This window comes from Schistocerca americana, chromosome 1, assembly GCF_021461395.2.
Source record: "Schistocerca americana isolate TAMUIC-IGC-003095 chromosome 1, iqSchAmer2.1, whole genome shotgun sequence".
NCBI lineage: Eukaryota > Metazoa > Arthropoda > Insecta > Orthoptera > Acrididae > Schistocerca > Schistocerca americana.
Window position 1 is genome coordinate 114,580,828 of NC_060119.1, and position 21,342 is coordinate 114,602,169.

Consider the following 21,342-nt stretch of genomic DNA (forward strand, 5'->3'; position numbering starts at 1 on the left):
TGCGTCTACACCTCATACTAGTATGCACTGTTTGATGGTATATCTTGTATTGATGTTTTAAAGTTTTCTATACGGTGATGGTCGTCAGCCAAAACACGTAATGAAAATAATAAAATGTAGCCAAGACTGAAAAATTTTGTTTGTTTGTGTATGATTATGGCTAAAGGTCTATATCAAGATATCCTGTCTGCTATCTTGAAGGAGTACCGAGCAAAGCGAAAGAAAATATTGGGACAGAAAAAATTTTGCAAGAAGAATAGATAACAATGCTCATATTCACCCATGGCGTGATCATTTCGTTGGACATGAAGACTCAAAACTGTAAGATGTAAAATGAGTGGGTAAAATAGTAGTTAATGTGGCCTGAAAGTAGCAAAATAAACTGGTTATAGTGACGAAGAGCTTTACCAAGTCTCGATAAGAAGCAAAACTGCGGAAAACAGTGAGGAAAGTGATAGAGCTCATCCACCAAGGGAATATGAATACGCAGTACGGTGGAAGCGATGGTGCTCATTGAAGTATGTGAAATGATGACTTCTGGGAGTTTAATTTTAAATTGAAGAAGAAATTTTTTGGACTATAGATACATCTTACAGAGTAGAGAGCACGGCATTACACGTAAATAAAACGTGTACTGTGGGAAAACAGGGGTAAAAACATATAAAAAGTGCCCCCTCGAAACGATGGTATCATAGAAGAGAGTAAATAAAGTACAAATTGACAAACTCTAGAAGAAGTGGCAGTGCGTTCCTAACTGGGGCCACACTTCCATGAGCAGTGTATTGCGAATTGCACTTTCCGATACTCCTCGCTGAACTCCTCGTACGGCCGTAACGGCAAACACCCTAAGTTCGAGGCCCGAACATAGTCTTAACTAGAGAAAAAGAAAGTTTAAAGCATCACGTATTCAGTTCTTTCTTTACACTTGGTGAAAGAAGCGAAGAGACTTTTATACGGCTTGTGGGCCTAAAACAGTCTTGGGCAGTGTCCAGTGTTGCGAATTCTTGAAAATCCTTAGAAAAATAGGTAAGCTACACGCTATAAGGAACGGTAGGTAATGTTCTGTATGTACGGGCGGAAAAATGAAACTCGGTAGAAAAATATTTACAGTAAAACTGACGCGGGATTGATCCTTGTTAATCAAAGTCACAGAAGATGCATGAAATTGCGTCCTTCGGCGTCGATGCATCCACGGTATTCGATTTTTCAAGTTGTTAAAACAGGCCTGTGTGGCCGTGCGGTTCTAGGCGCTTCAGTCTGGAACCGCGTGACCGCTACGGTCGCAGGTTCGAATCCTGCCTCGGGCATGGATGTTTGTGATGTCCTTAGGTTAGTTAGGTTTAACTAGTTCTAAGTTCTAGGGGACTAATGACCTCAGCAGTTGAGTCCCATAGTGCTCAGAGCCATTTGAACCATTTTTTTTTGTGAGTTCACACGTCTGCTGATTTCACTCAAACACTGCCAACGTTAGTAAGTTAGATGTTCATTATTAAATTGTCGTTATGAAAAATTTAAATAGGAAAGAACACACATAAAATTTTGAGGGGAAGAGGAACCAAAGACGGCGTTTTAATGGCAGAACACTTAAAGTTGCAACGGATCTGCTGAAGAGACTGCCTACACAATGCTTGTTCGTCCTCTTTTGGAGAACTGCTGTGCGATGTGGGATCCTTACCCCATAGGATTAACGGAGTTCATCGAGAAAGTTCAGGAAAGGGTAGCACGTTTTGTATTATCACGAAATAGTGTAGAAAGTGTCATGGGCATGATACAAGATTTAGGATGAAAATCGTTGAGACAAACGCGTGTTTCGTTGCTGCATATCTACTCACGAAATTTCAATCGCCAACATTCTCCTCCAAATGCGAAAATATTTTGTTGACGCCGACCTACATACGGAGAAAAGTGTCATCATAATAAAATAAGGGAAATCAGAGCTCGCACGGAAAGATATAAATGTTAGTCTTTTCCGCTCGCTGTTCGAGAACCGAATAGTAGAGAATTAGCATTAAGGCGATTCGATGAATCCTCTGCCACACACATAAGCGTGATTTGCAAAGTAGCCACGTAGATATCGATGTAGATGTATAAACGATATAAGAGTCAATCTCAGCAGCCCTCTTACATTGTTTGCAGATGATGCTCTCATTTACCGTTTTGTAAAGACTTTAGATGGTCGAAACCAATTGCAAAATTGTTTAAACAAGAAATCCGTATGACGCAAAAAGTGGCTTCTGACTTTAAATAACGAATAATGCGAAGGAGGTGGAATCCGCAGGGATGAAATGACGAAAGCTTGCCATAGACTGTGACTTATGGTAGAGCACTTAGAAGATGCAAGAGACTGCGTACACTAAGCTCTTCTGGAGCAGCAGATAGGACAGATGGAGGGTACCGAAAAAATTCAAAAAAGCACAACTCATTTTGCATTATCGCGAAATAGAAGAGATATCGATTTGGAGCGGCACTCATTAAAACAAACGTGTTTTTCGCTGAAGCGAGATCTTTTTACGAAATTTCAGTCAGCACATTTCTCCTTCGAAGTCGAAAGTATTTTTTGGCGCCCACCTACATAGGCCAAAATTATCATTGTAATAGAATGAGAGAAATCAAACATCGCCCGGAAAGATTTAAGTGTTGACTTTCCCGCGCGCTGCTCGAAAGCGGAAAAGCAGAGAAATTGTTTGAAGGCGGTTCGATGAACTCTCATTGAGGCACTCATCTGTTAAATGAAGAGTACTCATGTAAACGTAGATATAGGTGAAATGTGATGACACAGCGAAGTGTTCAGTTCACTGCGTGCAGGAGATGCGGGTGCGCAGACATATAATAGCAGCCGATTGGTCCAAGGCTTACAACGACTCCTGTTATCAGTAGTTCTGCTCTTAGGTAATAAGGGGCCAATTCCATATCAACCTTGCAAATATTATACTGGCCACAATTATTTTGGCTGCTCTATTCAACTACCAAGAGAGAACAATAAGCATAGAATAGTCAGAAACAACGGGTCGGATGAAAGGATATAAAAGAGATAACAAAGTAAGAAAAAAGTAAGACGAAGAATTAAAGAAAAATCAATAAATAGCATTAAAATTCTGGTCGAAATGATTTCAGTGGTAATATTACATGATGACACTGCTATCTTCTATAAAAGTGGGGATGAACTACAGGATCTGTTGCGTTCTGTGAATAACCATTGCGCACAAAATATGGATGGAGGCTAACCAAATAAAGGCTGTAGTTTTGTGTAGCAGAAATGAGATTGGCGATAAACTTGACAACAAAATTAAAAATTACGTAGGGAAATAATTCTGCAATCTTGGAAGAAAAATACCTGACGGTTGAAGCAAGGGGAATAAGAAGCAGACTATGACGGGCAGAGGATAATTCCTCGCCAAACTATGCCGACTAGTAACAGAGAGGCCCTTATCTGAGGAAGAAAGTGAGATACGGAAAACAGTAATTAGAACAAAGTGCCCTGTGGAAGGACATGTAGTAACACATCAGGAAATAACTTGCATGATACTAGAGACAGCGATTGGGGGTTGAGTTTCTAGGGGAGACACAGACTGAACAATTTGAAAAAAAATTATTAAGTGCTCTGGACGTAACTGCTACTCTCAAATAAAGACATGTCCACAGGTAAGGAAACTCAGAAATGACAGATTTGACACTAGTTAAAGCGTCAAGAAATAATTATATTGGTACTAGAAGGGGATACACAGAGAAAATAGATCAGCATGTGTGATACAAAGCTGAAAAATTTGGGACAAGATACGATGGGGTTCACGGGTGAACGACTAATACCATTGTTAAATATCTGTTACATATACATTCACATCCGTTCTCAGTAGGACTCTTTAAGGTGCTTCGCGGAGAGTTCTTTGCGTCCTGCTGTTCTTCCCCCCTTTACCCGTTCCTTGTGCCATTTGCCAACATTTGTAATCGGCCCAATATATATATATATATATATATATATATATATATATATATATATATATATATCTATATATATATATATATATATATATATATATAGTGTACATAACACTTTCACAGTTGACATGTCAATGTGGAGTGATTTTCATGGTAGTGGGAAGTGCACTTGCAGTGTGAAACGACTAGCAATACTGAGGGACAATATGGTGCAAAAAATTTAAACCACAACATCCGATTACGACAGCTTGGCTTTGTCGAAGCCGGTCATCCAATAAAATGCTTTTTCAGCGATGTTGGAATGTGAAGTTTTCCTCCCTCAACACACACTGCAGATGACCACCACACTGACAGTGTCAGGAATATATAAGTATACTGCTCGTTCTTTCTGCACATCTATGATTTCGGAATTTCAACAGCGAGCCATACAGTGATGCGCAAGGAGTCTCTAGCAGCGTCTGACGCTACAGTTAGAAGAGCATTTCCGTGATGCTTTCGCTCCTCCTAAACCTACCTGCTGTGATATGCACTGCTCTTCTTTGGATTTTCTCCCTCTATCTATTCCATATGCTACGGCTCACAGACTGAAGAGCAATATTCAAGTGTTGGTCAAGCTAGGGTTTTGTCAGAAACCCCCTCGCTGGGACGGTTCTTCGAGTCATGTTCAGTCTGGCATTTACCTTACATTCCATTAGTTTTATGTGGTCATTCCACTTGTAGTCGATCTGTACGTATACTCTGAATTTTTAATGGTTGTTGACTGTTTTCAGCGATTTTTCTGTAATAGTGTAATCTTACGATAACGGATCTTTCTGCTTTTATCATACCTTACGTTTGTTTATACTGATGGTCGACTGCCGGCTCCTGCACCAAGCATCGATCCTCGGCAGGTCTTCCTGCGGTTCATTATAATTTTCTAGCGTTGTGACTGCTGTGTATACAAAAGCATCATTCACGAGGATCCTCATCTAAGTTCCGACTTTACCTACTAGGTCATTTATGTATGACAGGCAAAAAGACGTTTCATCACCGTCGCGGAACGGAAATAATTCCGTGTAGCAAATCGAAACAAAAATGTTGCAAGTGGTAGAAGCCTCCCTTCCGCTGCTTCCCTGTCTCAGTGAGCGGAGAGCGTCGGGCGTCGCCTGGGGAGTCTGCAACGGTTCGCAGCAGAGGTGTGTTGCGGGCACCTCGTGAACGCGGCGTAGCGGCGTATCGGTGTACAGTAGTGTAGCGGCCTTCACGCTCCGCTGGCTGCGGTGGGTGTGGTGGGTGTACTGCCATTCAGAGGCACCCTGCCGGTGCATTCACCTGCAAGGGGCACTGCACTGCAGTCCACTGCGCCGCGCTGCACGCAGATCAGGGGAACGCGACTCCTGACATTTTGTGGCAGAGTCGCGGCGCACGTCCCACGTGAAACTTGGCGCAGACGTACAATACTGGCCATTCAAATTGCTACACCAAGAAGAAATGCAGATGATAAACAGGTATTCATTGGACAAATATACTAGAACTGACAGGTGATTACATTTTCACGCAATTTGGGTGCATAGATCCTGAGAAATCAGTACCCAGAACAACCAGATCTGGCCGAAATAACAGCCTTGATACGCCCGGGCATTGAGTCGAACAAAGTTGGATGGCTGCCCATGCAGCTTCAACACGATACAACAGTTAATCAGGAGTAGTGACGGGCGTATTGTGAAGAGCCAGTTGCTCGGCCACCATTGACCAGACGTTTTCAATTGGTGAGAGATCTGGAGAATGTGCTGGCCAAGGCATCAGTCGAATATTTTCTGTATCCAGAAAGGCCCGTACAGGACCTGCAACATGCGGTCGTGCATTATCCTGCTGAAACGTAAGGTTTCGCAGGGATCGAATGATGGGTTGAGCCACGGATCGTAACACATCTGAAATGTAACGTCCACTGTTCAAAGTGCCGTCACTGCGAACAAGAGGTGACCCATACGTGTAACCTATGGCACCCAATACCATCACGCCGGGTGATACGCCAGTATAGCGATGACGAATACACGCTTCCAATGTGCGTTCACCGCGATGTCGCCAAACACGGATGCGACCATCATGATGCTGTAAACAGAACCGGGATTCATCCGAAAAAATGACGTTTTGCCATTCATGCACCCAGGTTCGTCGTTGAGTACACCATCACAGGCGCTCCTGCTGACGTTGCAGCGTCAATGGTAACCATAGCCAAGGTCTCCGAGCTGATAGTTCATGCTGCTGCAAATGTTGTCGAACTGTTCGTGTAGATGGTTGTTGTCTTGCAAACGTCTACATGTGTTGACTCGGGGATCTAGACGTGGCTGCACGATCCGTTACAGCCATGCGGATAAGATGCCTGTCATCTCGACTGCTAGTGATACGAGGCCGTTGGGATCCAGCACGGCGTTCCGTATTACCCTCTTGAACCCACCGATTCCATATTCTGCTAACAGTCATTGGATCTCGACCAACGCGAGCAGTAGTGTCGCGATAGGATAAACCGCAATCGCGATAGGCTACAATCTGACCTTTATCAAAGTTGGAAACGTGATGGCACGCATTTCTCCTCCTTACACGAGGCATCACAACAATGTTTCACCAGGCAACGCCGGTCAACTGCTGTTTGTGTATGAGAAACCGGTTGGAAACTTACCTCATGTCAGCACGTTGTATGTGTCGTCACCGGCGCCAACCTTATTTGAATGCTCTGAAAAGCTAATCATTTGCATATCACAGCATCTTCTTCCTGTCGGCTAAATTTCGCATCTATAGCATGTCATCTTCGTGGTGTAGGAATTTTAATGTCCAGTAGTGTATAATGTACGTACCGTGCAACGTTACGCTGTGTCCTGTTCCCACGGGGTATATTTCGGCAAGCAAGCACGTAGATGACATCATTATACATCGTAACGTATTTTCGGTAGCACCTAGTTTCAGTTCTGAAACGTCATACTTACCCTGCAGTTTCATTCTAAAAATCATGCGGGATACTGTGACCTCCCTAGACAGTTTCGAAAACGGATTACCTACGAAAGTAAGCCCGAAATATGCCGTAAATTGAAATTCCCTCTCACATAGAAAGTTAAGACGCACGAATAAATATAATAACACGATCTGACTACAATATTAAGAGAATACGACGTGGAGCAATAGACACTTATTTCATGCAACGTATTATAAGGGGCAAACGAGACAGTTCATTCTTTGTACGCTCATCCTTGTAATAGATGAGTGCAAAGACATTGGCTGTTCAAAATGAAATGAAAATTAAAACACCTGCAGCCATCACTTTTTCAAATAATTTATTTTCACAACCAGTTTTGGTGCTCCATTACACAACCTTCATACCCCTTGATCAACGTAAGTTGGGAAGAATCCAGTTTCGTGTGCAGTCAGAACAGGAGCCAATGTTAAATAACGTGTGTCCGTAGATATCTGGTTTACATGACACTATACCTTCTACATCTACATCTACATCTACATACATACTCCGCAATCCACCATACGGTGCGTGGCGGAGGATACCTCGTACCACAACTAGCATCTTCTCTCCCTGTTCCACTCCCAAACAGAACGAGGAAAAAATGACTGCCTATATGCCTCTGTACGAGCCCTAATCTCTCTTATCTTATCTTTGTGGTCTTTCCGCGAACTGTAAGTTGGTGGCAGTAAAATTGTACTGCAGTCAGCCTCAAATGCTGGTTCTCTAAATTTCCTCAGTAGCGATTCACGAAGAGAACGCCTCGTTTCCTATAGAGACTCCCACCCGAGTTCCTGAAGCATTTTCGTAACACTCGCGTGATGATCAAACCTACCAGTAACAAATCTAGCAGCACGCCTCTGAATTGCTTCTATGTCCTCCCTCAATCTGACCTGATAGGGGTCCCAAACGCTCGGGCAGTACTCAAGAATAGGTCGCACCAGCATTCTATAAGCGGTCTCCTTTACAGATGAACATCTTCACAAAATTCTACCAATGAACCGAAGACGACCATCCGCCTTCCCCACAACTACCATTACATGCTTGCCCCACTTCATATCGCTCTGCAGTGTTACGCCCAAACATGTAATCGACGTGACTGTGTCAAGCGCTACACTACTAATGGAGTATTCAAACATTACGGGATTCTTTTTCCTATTCATCTGCACTAATTTACATTTATCTATATTTAGAGTTAGCTGCCGTTCTTAACACCAATCACAAATCCTGTCGACGTCATCTTGTATCCTCCAACAGTCACTCAACAACGACACCTTCCCGTACACCACAGCATCATCAGCAAACAGCCGCACATTGCTATCCACCCTATCCAAAAGATCAAAAAAATGGTTCAAATGGCTCTGAGCACTATGGGACTCAACTGCTGAGATCATTAGTCACCTAGAACTTAGAACTAGTTAAACCTAACTAACCTAAGGACATCACAAACATCCATGCCCTAGGCAGGATTCGAACCTGCGACCGTAGCGGTCTTGCGGTTCCAGACTGCAGCGCCTTTAACCGCACGGCCACTTTGGCCGGCTCCAAAAGATCATTTATATAGATAGAAAACAACAGCTGACCTACCACACTTCCCTGGGGCACTCCAGATGATACCCTGACCTACAATGAACACTCATCATCGAGGACAACGTACTGGGTTGTATTACTTAAGAAGTCTTAGAGTCACTCACATACTTGGGAACCAATCCCATAAGCTCGTATCTTAGTTAGGAGTCTGCAGTGGGGCACCGAGTCAAATGCTTTCCGGAAGTCAAGGAATGTGGCATCCGTCTGATACCCTTCATCCATGGTTCGCAAGATATCATGAGAAAAAAGGGCGAGTTGGGTTTCGCAGGAGCGGTGCTTTCTAAAGCCGTGCTCATGCATGGACAGCAACTTCTCGTTCATCAACTGACAACTGGACGGGGAGTAATCGGCGACTGGACAGGGGGTCTCGCTTGATGCAACAAGGGACAGTGTCAGGTAAACAAGAGATCCATGGACACTGGTTATTTAATGTTGGCTCCTCTTGTGACTGCACACGAGATTGGATTGCTCCCAATTTACATTGGTCGATGGGTCTGAAGACCGTGTAACGGAACACCGAAACTAGTTGCGTAAATAAATTAAATGCAAGAGAGACGGCTGAAGGTGTTTTAATTTCCATTTCGAGCGGTTAACTGATTTACGAGAACCAATTAATCGTAGCACACACCTGAAGTTATATGGAAATGCGTGAAAAACGGTGCTTATTGCGGCGTTAGGTGCCGTAGGTATCATTTATCCACACTGTTAGGATAGTTCACAAATACATAAAATAAAATAGCTGCACTTGACAGAGTGAAGAACCCCGTCACTTACTTTGTGATCTGAAAACCACGCGTAGACATACGGTGTGTAATGTTCACTGTGATTGGTGCAAGATATGAGATTGATCCGTAAAAGATTTTATGAAACACCGTCTCTGCTGGTGGCAAAATGGTGCACATAGTGGCACATGTTAACTGTAAGGTGTAGCGAGGCTTAAAATTCATCTGCATTGGAAAATGATGGGAAAGAAATCAAATTAAGTTGTAAAATATCTGATTAATAACCAAGCCACGATGGCGCTGAAACGTAAGTTCACAGAAAATGTGGTACAAAAAGCTTCAACCTGATAACTTGAAACAAAAGAAGATCTATATATGTGTAAAACCGCCAGTAAGTATGGTGAGACGAATTTAAGTGCTCACCCATTCGGATTAATTACTAACAGACCAATTCCGTGTCGTGCGTCGAAGTCATGAAACACACTCTTTGAAATCATGAAAGATTCGATTAAATTCTCCAGTACTAGCCTCGCCGTGCAAACCAAGAAAATAAGTACGCGTATACTGCACAATATCTGTGTATGATTGAAAAACTCGTATCGCAGAAGTGCTGATCCTCTACACAATCACACAGCGAGTTACCATACAGTGACGTCCTCGACACCAGACAACGCCAAACAGGCCTCCAGACCACACTAGAGAAGACACGTTGAGCACAGTTCGCCACGAGGTGCCCATGAATGTCAGCGACCCGTGTAATTGGAATTTCACAGAGACCTTCGAACCAAGCTTACTGAAGCTCCTAAACACACTTACGCTTGCAGAAATGGAAAGCTAGGTATAGACGTGCATCTTTGCAGTGAACCTGCGAGTAAATAATATATAAAATAGTTTTAGCAGTGAAAGTTGTAAATATGACAGATTTCTATACTAGAGTTCAAAATCTATCTACTTAAGCGCAAATTACATCTGAGTAGCTATGAATGTTTTACTGATATTGAGCTAAGTACAGAAGAAACGAGACTTCGGCCTAAGATCTGAAGCGTTGACAAGTGAAAAAATCATAAGCGGAATACGAATTCACTATAGCAGTAAACAATTTCTACCATAATTCGTAATGGAAGAATACACCTGTGACATCAGTAAAACAATAACACAGAAGGAAGTAAAAATATACTATGAAAAATTATTAATCACATTGACATCCAGTTTGGGTTCCTCCGTTTTATTACTTGGCATAATTTCAGCTGATCATAAATAAAAGCGATATTCTGTGTATTTTTTTAGATCTGTATGTTCCATCTAATAACACTAATCTTCGGCTCGATGTCATGAAGTGAAAAATATTGGGAAGGCATGTACCAGCGTGCGCATTAGGTTATCATCGTAGTTATCAGTTTTCTACACTATGAACGTGACCTCATTTTGAGGTTCATCAGTTTCTTCTTCAGGCTGTTTGGTTAACATCCATGAAGCAGATCGTCCGAGATCTGACCAATCTCTCCGAATTTTTCTCTTCCCTTCCACATACCGTTTCAAAAAGCATTCAAAAATTCCGTCAATCTTTCTCAGTACATGGTCATTCCAGTTTATTTTCCTTCGTTTAATTACATCCAACAACTACTCAATCTCCACAGTTCCCCTTAGTTCATTATTTTATCTATCCATTTTATTTTATCAGTTCTTCGACATGATCTCATTTAAAAACTCTCCAAATGTCTCTAGTCTTGTTTCCTCAAGGTCCACATTTTGGGACTTAACATCAGGATATGAAGGTTTTAAGAATGGCCACTGCCTATAGACCGTATGATATGAAAAGCTATGGTAATGAGACAAGAACTAGGACTTAAAACCATAAATGTGCAGATTAAGTAGTACAGAAATAAATGGACACATCAAGTCACATGAATGAATGAAAATAGTATGCCTAAATAATAAATAGTTATCGACTAATATTCGAAAAATCAATAGTTAATGCAAGAAAGTGATGACAGATCAAACAGAAACCAACCACGTTCAATAGGGGCACTGAAGAACAGAACGTAACTGGAAAATGCCTAACAATTGACAGAAGAAGAAGACGAAGAAGAAGAAAACATTTGGACACTCCAGCAATAACACTTCATCAGCCTTTTCCTCACTTTCGTTTCGACACCTTTACACAACATTCTCCTCTTTGTAAAGAATGACGATTTCGCCGTTGCCGATTTTGCTTTAATGCCTAAGATGCATCTGCAGTTTCTTTCTATTCTAGTTCATAGCTCCTCAGTATCTTACCTGTAATCCATTAGACAGTACCCTTACGCCATTGTCTCCCCGTATTTATATTATAATCGTTTCCTTTAGGTTTACTCGATTTCCATAGTTTCTTTCTGTAGTTTTGATTGTCTCTAAAAGTACTTTGTTCTCTTTTCCGTCATTGGCTAGAAGGACAACATTGTCTGCAAATCTCAAACACAATATTATTTAGCCTTTAAGGGAACAGTTTCCAGCTATTAGAGTGGATAGCGATTTGGTTCAGCAAATAAATAATGTTACATGGTGAAACCAGAATGTATACAATGGAAACAGGCACATAATAATAATATGAATAATAATAATGATGATAATAATTCCATGTCTTTCAACTGCTTGGTGTATGACTTTCAATTGGACATAACTTCGGGGATTTGCATTTCCCTAGCCTACCGCAGTAACATTTCTGCGGGAAGCGATGTAAGGTATGACGTGGAAGCCGAACAACATGTCGTTCCCGGCCACAAAACCCTATTTTGCAACATAATATCCGTTCAATGGGACGGACTTACGCCCCCTACAGTGAGGACATGCGGGCATGTCACCATTCCACTGGTTGACGTCGGGGCCAACGTCTTTTTGCATCTATAACCTCCCCATCATCCACGTACCGGTTCTCGCGGAGGGCGTCCTTCATTGGGCCAAACACATGGAAATCGGAAGTTGCGAGGTCCGGGCTTTAGGGTGGATGCGGAAGAACAGTCCAATGAAAGTTCTGTAAGCTCCTATCTGGTTCGCAGACTTGTGTGAGGCCCTGCGTTGTCATGGAGAAGACGTTGTTTGCATTATTGTGGCCACGAACACGGTGAAGTCATTTCTTCGATTTCCTGAGGTTAGCACAATACACTTCCGAGGCGATGGTTGCAGAATGAGGCATAGCTCCTTCAGAGCCCGAAGAGATCGTCGCCATGACTGTACCGGATGTTGGTGTCACTTTGAACGTTCCGTAGGAGACGTGGCGTCGCGCTACTCAATGGATCGCCGTTTTGTTTCCAGTTCGAAGTGATGAACCCATGGTTCATCGCCATAGATGATGTTCGACAAAATATGTCACGATTCAGCCTCGTAAGCGTCGATGTGCTTGCTACGTCCGCCCTGGTCGCCAGCTCATACTTCTTGCTGAGAGTCTTCTATGCACTGTCTTTAAGAAGACCAGGGCGGATGTAGCAAGCACATCGACGCTACGACAGATTCCAACGCCCACGTCTTCGTGACCACCGGCGAGCGGGCGCGGACGGAGAAGAGAGCGGCCCGCGGGGGAAGGGGATTTAAATCGGCCGCCCGCCCTCAGCTCAGTTCGTCAGCGCACCTGACGATGGTGACATGTCTGATCGCCGAAATATTGTGCCCGATGCACACTATGAACCGGCAGTATACCTATGGACTGTTCGAACCACTTTTACTCTGTTTTCAAAACAATTTCAGTATGATGAGAAATACCGGAAAAATCGCTTCCTCGACGGAGTCGTTGGGAAGAAACGAACATCTCTAGATGAATTCCTTCAGAGAGGGAAAAAATAAGATGGGTAATAAACCGTAAGGAAGAGAACAGGAAGAGTTCCATCTCCATGTATGGTAGAACTGAGCCGACGGCCAGTTGCGAGGCAACCAGTAGCCGCTCGAGGCGGAAGGAAAACGGAACTTTCTCCCGCACACTCAGCCGCCGGCGACAGCGCACAGGCGGGTCCACACCTGTGGGGCGGCGCAGTCTGGCACAACTGAATCTGCCATCCGGCACGCTCCTGCTCGAACGTCTCTGGTTGAGACGTTGGTTAACAGTTGGTTGACAGTTCATCGGTCAGTTTACGAAATTAAACCCTGAAAGCATACACTAACGAGCAGAAACACTATAACCACCTGTCTAATTGCTTGTTTGTCCATGTCCATGTTTGGAACGAAATACACCAGTGATACCGCCTATCAGGGATCAGACAGTTTGTTGGTGGGTTTGTGAAGGTACACTACTGGCCATTAAAATTGCTACACCAAGAAGAAATGCAGACGTTAAACGGGTATTCATTGGACAAATATATTATACTAGAACTGACATGTGATTACATTTTCACGCAGTTTGGGTGCACAGATCCTGAGAAATCAGTACCCAGAACAACCACCTCCGGTTGAAATAACGGCCTTGATACGCCTGGGCATTGAGTAAAACAGTGCTTGGATGGCGTGTACAGCTACAGCTGCCCATGCAGCTTCAACACGATACCACGGTTCATCAAGAGTACTGACTGGCATATTGTGACAAGCCAGCTGCTCGGCCTCCATTGACCAGACGATTTCAGTTGGTGAGAGATCTGGGGAATGTGCTGACCAGGGCAGCGGTCGAACATTTTCTGTATCCAAAAAGCCCCGTACAGGACCTGCAGCATGCGGTCGTGCATTATCCTGCTGAAATGTAGCGTTTCGCATGGATCGAATGAAGGGTAGAGCCACGGGTCGTAACACATCTGAAATGTAACTTCCACTGTTCAAATTGCCATTAATGCGAACAAGAGGTGACCGAGACGTGTAACCAATGGCACCCAATACCATCACGCCGTGTGATACGCCAGTCTGGCGATGACGAATACACACTTCCAATGTGCGTTCACCGCGATGTCGCCAAACACTGATGCGACCATCATGATTCTTTAAACACAACCTGGATTCATCCGAAAAAAATGACGTTTTTCCATTCGTGCACCCATGTTCGTGGTTGAGTACACCATCGCAGGCGCTCCTGTCTGCGATGCTGCGTCAAGGGTAACCGCAGTCATGGTCTTCGAGATGATAGTCCATGTTGCTGCAAACGTCGTCTAACTGTTCGTGAAGATGGTTGTTGTCTTGCATACGTCCCTATCTGTTGATTCAGGGATTGAGACGTAGCTGCACGGTCCGTTACAGCCATGCGGATAAGATGCCTGTCATCTCGACTGCTAGTGAGTGATACGAGGCCGTTGGGATCCAGCACGGCGTTCCGTATTACCCTCCTGAACCCAACGATTCCATTTTCTGCTAACAGTCATTGGATCTCGATCAACGCGAGCAGCAATGTCGCGATACGATAAACCGCAATCGCGATAGGCTACAATCCGACCTCTATCAGAGCATTTCTCCTCCTTACACGAGGCATCACAGCAACGTTTCACCAGGCAACGCCGGTCAACTGCTGTTTGTGTATAAGAAATTGATTGGAAACTTTCCTCGTGTCAGCACGTTGTAGGTGTCGCCACCGGCGCCAACCTTGTGTGAATGCTCTGAAAAGCTAATTATTTGCATATTGATATTTCGGTTACAGGAGTAACGCGTCCACCTGACGCAGCATGTAAAAGTTGCTGGATTTGGACGGGTTACTCCTGTAACCGAAATATCAGACCTGAAAATTGTTCTAGATGAACCGAAACCGGTCATACGAATAAAAATTTTGCAATGAAGACTGATTATAAGTAACATTGTATAATCACTGATTGCTGCTATCCTATCAGACATTATGTCTGTATTTGCAAAATTGTAGGAATGCCTATCAGCCTCTATTTACGTTATAGTCGTACATATAACTGCACCAAGCTTATTTTTTGATTAAGGTACATCATCTTCCCGATAGTTCTCTTTCCTATTTTGTATGATATTGTATTCTGCTTCCTCGATCGACTTCACAACAACGAACCTAAGATGACCGGCCTCCCTAACTGAGATCTTACCTGCTTTGAGCATTACTCGCACACATTTCCCAAGTCGGAGACGTTTTTGAGAATGATATATAACTTTCTAATCGGAAGTGTAATTTTGCCTCACTAATTTCTCCCCTTTGTCCTCTCTATTTTGTGTACAAGGAGAACAATTCGTAACTTTATTTATCTAAGATGCTTTACTAATTTATGTCGTTTGTGTACTGTTAAATGTTTAATTCAGAATGTCTCTTAGTATCAACACACATTTTTAAAATATTTTACAGATTCAAAACCGAGGTCTGCTGTTTGACTGGGAATGACTGAAATCAGGAAGATTGCTATCAAGTGATGGCACACCAGTAACGCCTGCTCCAGCCAGCAGTAAGATGGACGGATTGCTGTACCTAAACTCGCTGCCGATCTTCGACTCGAATAATAATACGCCCGAGGTTACCGAAGATGGCTGCGCTGCGGCGGCGAACGGCAGCTCCAAGGAAAACACGGAGCGAGAAGCGGAGGCGGCGCCCGCCGCGGAGTCGGGAGCGAGCAAGTACTCTCTGAGGCCGCGGACGCAGAGGCGGCAGCGCTCGCAGGAGGATTCGACGGAGGACGAGGACGGCGGCAAGTGCTCGGGGGAGGCGTCGCCGGCGGCCGAGGGCGGGGGCGGCGCGCGGCGGCGGACCGGAGGCGGCGGCGGCCGGAGGGCCCGGCGCCGCCAGCCGCAGCCGCTCAGCAGGTACCGCCGCAGGACGGCCAACGCCCGGGAGCGCGAGCGCATGCGCGAGATCAACGCCGCCTTCGAGGCGCTGCGGCGCGCGCTGCCGCCGCTGGCCGCCCCCGCCGCCCCCGAGTCCGACGACGACGACGCGTCCGAGGAGCAGCAGCGCGCCGGCGAGAAGGTCACCAAGGTGGCCACGCTGCGCCTCGCCATCCGCTACATCACCGAGCTGACGCGCGCGCTCGAGACCGTCTCGTACTCGCCGCCGTCGCCCGCGCTGCTGCCGGCGCCGTGCGGCCAGCAGCAGGAGGTCTTCTCCGTGCCCTACTCCGCGCTGCAGACCCAGCAGCTGCCGCCGCAGCAGCAGCAGCAGCAGACTGTCGGGGAGGCGGCGGCGCTGCAGCTGGGGGTGTCGGCCGCGGTGTCGCTGCCCCCGGTGTCGACGCTGATCCTGCCGCAGGGCGCGCCCTGCGGCGGCTTCTTCTCCGGCGATGCGGCGGCGGGCTGCGAGCAGCTGCTGACGCCGCCACCGTCGCTGACGCCGTCGTCGTCGCTGGGGGCGGACTGCGTGGCCCCCGCGCTCGACGACGCGTGGCCGCCCCCGGACCTCTGCCTGACGCCGCCGCCGCTGCTGGATGACGCATTCCTGGCGCCCCGGTGACAACGGCTGCACACACTTGGTGAGTGCGAGTGGAGTAGTAAACATCTCAGAACGGGAAGTACGTGACCTCGAATGCTTAGAACCGCACCTAGATGTGATCAGTGGTACTAGAGGTTGGATTGGGTTGTTGTGGGGGAGGAGACCAGACAGCGAGGTCATCGGTCTCATCGGATTAGGGAAGGACGGGGAAGGAAGGCGGCCGTGCCTTTTCAAAGGAACCATCCCGGCATTTGCCTGGAGATATTTAGAGAAATCACGGGAAACCTAAATCAGGATGGCCGGACGCGGGATTGAACCGTCGTCCTCCCGAATGCGAGGCCAGTGTGCTAGCCACTGCGCCACCTCGCTCGGTATCAAGCATGAAAACAGGAAGAAGGTGTACTGAGTTGTGGAAAAAGAAGCAAAATGAAAACAGTGGACGGTCCAAGTATTAGAAATGCAACATAGAGCAACCGAGAGGTGCTACCACGTCGCGGTTAAGTGGTCACGGTGTTAGAATACCATTCATGCAATCGTCTTCAAAGCAACCTCGTACCAACAGTTTTTTTTTTCGATATATTCAAATTTGCGTCTGTATCGTGCTGTAGTGTCCGTTTGCAACAGCGAGGTGTAAGAGAGGGACCTATAATGAAAGATGGTTCTGCGCAACTACACTGTGTGTGTGTGTGTGTGTGTGTGTGTGTGTGTGTGTGTGTGTGTGAATTCCTAAGGGACCAAAGTGCTGAGGTCATCGGTCCCTAGACTTACACACTTCTTAAACTAACTTAACGTTAAGGACAACACTCACACCCATGCCCGGGGGAGGACTCGAACCTCCAACGGGAGGGGCCGCGCATCCGTAACTTGGCGCCCTAAACCGCACGGCCACTACTGCGCCACAACTACACTATTGGGATCCGAAAGGAAATAGGTTTCGAATGTTAACCGCAAACGTTTGATAACAAGGCGACAAGTTAACCGAATCCTCCACCGGAAAATACGTCTGGTGTACGTCTGGTGTATCATACACGACATTAGTGAAAGTACCTACGTCTGGTGTATCATACACGACATTAGTGAAAGTACCTGTGTCATAGGATACGAATCTCTTACTGACGCACCTAACTTGTACGCCTGGTGAGTGAGTGAGATACGCCTCCCTGCCAGATTTACGAGTTGGTATGAATGTAAATCTTAGAAGAAAGATTAAGGATAGGCAAACCTACGTTTCTAGCATTTGTAGACTTAGAGAAAGCTTTTGACAATGTTGACTGGAATACTCTCTTTCAAATTCTAAAGGTGGCCGGGGTAAAATACAGGGAGCGAAAGGCTATTTACAATTTGTACAGAAACCAGATGGCAGTTATAAGAGTCGAGGGACATGAAAGGGAAGCAGTGGTTGGGAAGGGAGTAAGACAGGGTTGTAGCCTGTCCCCGATGTTGTTCAATCTGTATACTGAGCAAGCAGTAAAGGAAACAAAAGAAAAATTCGGAGTAGGTATTAAAATTCATGGAGAAGAAATAAAAACTTTGAGGTTCGCCGATGACATTGTAATTCTGTCAGAGACAGCAAAGGACTTGGAAGAGCAGTTGAATGGAATGGACAGTGTCTTGAAAGGAGGATATAAGATGAACATCAACAAAAGCAAAACAAGATAATGGAATGTAGTCTAATTAAGTCGGGTGATGCTGAGGGAATTAGATTAGGAAATGAGGCACTTAAAGTAGTAAAGGAGTTTTGCTATTTGGGGAGCAAAATAACTGATGATGGTCGAAGTAGAGAGGATATAAAATGTAGGCTGGCAATGGCAAGGAAAGCGTTTCTGAAGAAGAGAAATTTGTTAACATCCAGTATTGATTTAAGTGTCAGGAAGTCATTTCTGAAAGTATTCGTATGGAGTGTAGCCATGTATGAAAGTGAAACATGGACGATAAATAGTTTGGACAAGAAGAGAATAGAAGCTTTCGAAATGTGGTGCTACAGAAGAATGCTGAAGATTAGATGGGTAGATCACATAACTAATGAGGAAGTACTGAATAGGATTGGGGAGAAGAGAAGTTTGTGGCACAACTTGACCAGAAGAAGGGATCGGTTGGTAGGACATGTTCTGAGGCATCAAGGGATCACCAATTTAGTATTGGAGGGCAGCGTGGAGGGTAAAAATCGTAGGGGGAGACCAAGAGATGAATACACTAAGCAGATTCAGAAGGATGTAGGTTGCAGTAGGTACTGGGAGATGAAAAAGCTTGCACAGGATAGAGTAGCATGGAGAGCTGCATCAAACCAGTCTCAGGACTGAAGACCACAACAACAACAACATGAATGTAAATGTGATAATTCCTTAGTTTGTCACATAAACTGCAACAAATGAACGCAGCAGTTTTACAGTCTCACTGTTTTCTCTGTGCTCTATCAAAACGTACGTTTTTAATGTTTTTGAAAGTTGCTTTCCATTTTGGAAGTTTTGACTGTTGAATTCCTTTGCTATAAAATAGTTCACACTTGTTGTTTCCATTTCTGTGAGACGTCTGTGTGGTATCTCGCCCGCTCTAACTGTTCAATCACATTTACTTGCTACGGTTACGCTACGGTCGCAGGTTCGAATCCTGCCTCGGGCATGGATGTGTGTGATGTCCTTAGGTTAGTTAGATTTAAGTAGTTCTAAGTTCTAGGGGACTGATGACCACAGATGTTAAGTCCCATAGTGCTCAGAGCCATTTGAACCATTTGCTACGGTTATATGTTATCACCACATGACTGTCCGCGGGTCGTGGTCTTGCGGTAGCGTTCTTGCTTCCTGCGTACGGGATCCTGGGTTCGATTTCCGGCGGAGTCAGGGATTTTCTGTGCCTCAAGATGACTGGGTGTTGTGTGTCCTTCATCATCTTCCCCTCTCAAGTCGCCGAAGTGGCGTCAATTAAAAAGGACTTGCAACACGGCGGCCGAACTCCCCCGCGTGGGGCCTCCCGGCAAACAATGCCATACGAACATTTCATATTCTACAGTCAATGTATATTACGACAACTGCCAAGATTACAGAAAGGGAACAAACATTTCAATGATAGGACGGACAGTTCATAATTTTGTGAAAAAAATAAAAATAAATGGCACGAGCTAGTTTTTAACACTGCTCGCCCGCTTTGCAAGTCAACACCGTGATCGCTTTACCATGACGCCATCGCTCCTCCACTTTGCTCGATGTTGCACTTCTTAAGCTTGGACCTTCACTGTTTCTATTTTGCTTCTTTTTTCACACTTCAATACACATTCTTTCTGTTTTCATGCTTGGTTCGTGTTCAGTTTTTGACGGACTACCTATCGGGCTATGTTACCACTAAATCTGTGGGGAGTGTGGTGGGAAGGGAGGGCGGAGAAGGGGAGTTTCCCTTTGTGAGTAGTCCAGTTCCAGAGTGGGACTGAAATCCCGTCCATGGCGAATAGAATGGTGTGGCGTCGCGGTATCAGCGACAGTGAAGTCCGAGACGAGACTTCCTGGAGTGAGATGCTGAAGCGCTTTTGAAGCACCAGGCGGTGTGCGGTACATGCGACGCTCCTGTGCTGTCCATTTCACCAGCGTTGCGCATGCGATAAGAACGGCTGACCGTGGGCTGTATGTCATCTGATCTGCGGCCCCGTGGCGGCACGCATCACGGTTTAGGCATTTATGGTACCACAACTGCCAACTGAAGGTCTTAGAGGAGAAATGTGCTAACGCGATGAAACAAAATATTGACATTATAGGATCAAAAACACACATATTTCAATGCCGTGTCCTGTTACTGTATTTCCACTGCTTAACATAATTATGCTGTATGAGCTTCTAACTTTTTCTCCTGACATGATAGTGTTGCACAGCTACTGAGTCTTCGGAGTGCAAGTGTGGGATTTTAATGAGGTCGTTGAAGCAAAGTGGAGCAGAACAGTATGAACTTCCGACTAAATACACTTTTTCACATTCAGTATTACTTCCGCTCTCAGGCAGTCCAACATACGCCACACTAATTACATTTCTCCATTTCTCAACGACGTTACTCGTATGTCAGCGTCATAACCTGCATATTCGATGCTGAATGTGAAAAAGTGACTTCAGCCAGAAGTGCGTACTGTTCTGTTCCACTTTGCTTTAATCACCTCATTGAAATCCCATACCTGCACTTTGAGGACAGAATAGCTGTGCAACACTATCAGGTCAGTAGCGAAAAAGTACGTTCTTCAGATAGCATAATTACTTTAAACTCAGTGAAGACACTGAAATGTGTGTGTCTTGGTTCATGATATTTTGTTTTTTTCCTGTTACCAAACTTCCTCCCTTAGACCTTGAATGGATGTCCATTCAATTAACTCTCGGGATAAGACGAGCAGCGTTACATATAAATACTCCACACCACCGTTTTTCATATGAGCAGTTTAGATCAAGCACATTTTTCGTGCAGTTCTGTGCATTCGAGATCAGCTATTACGTCTTTAATTTTCTGAAAGACTCTTTTTTTGTTTTCATCCAGTACGAATGTTCAATATAAACACAGGTAACATCGTGTGTGCTCCAACCTCCACCGTTGTCAGTACACGTGAACTCTTTACCATACAGGATCACCACTACTGTCGCATTTCAACCTGATGATGCTGTTTATCACAGCAAAGTATCGTAGATGGACACTTTCTAACTCGCTCCTCTGTGTAAACTGGGATGCTGAGGGTTCGAGATTGGTACCTGAGATTGCCGGCAATGTTTCCTTGCTGAAACCATTCAGCCTTGTGAGACAAACTGAGGAGCCGTCTGAATAATAAAAAAGTG

The 21,342-nt window shown here is 45.0% G+C and overlaps 1 protein-coding gene across 1 annotated transcript in view; it reads left to right on the forward strand.

The window, feature by feature from the left end:
* The window catches only part of LOC124604136 (mesoderm posterior protein 1-like), a 58,922-nt gene that overhangs the window by 5,981 nt on the left and 31,599 nt on the right, over nt 1-21,342 (forward strand). The window contains exon 2 of the mRNA XM_047136456.1: nt 15,473-16,586. Coding sequence (XP_046992412.1) covers nt 15,575-16,567 — 993 coding nt within the window. The 5' untranslated portion in view covers nt 15,473-15,574 and the 3' untranslated portion in view covers nt 16,568-16,586. The remainder of the gene's footprint in view (nt 1-15,472; nt 16,587-21,342) is intronic.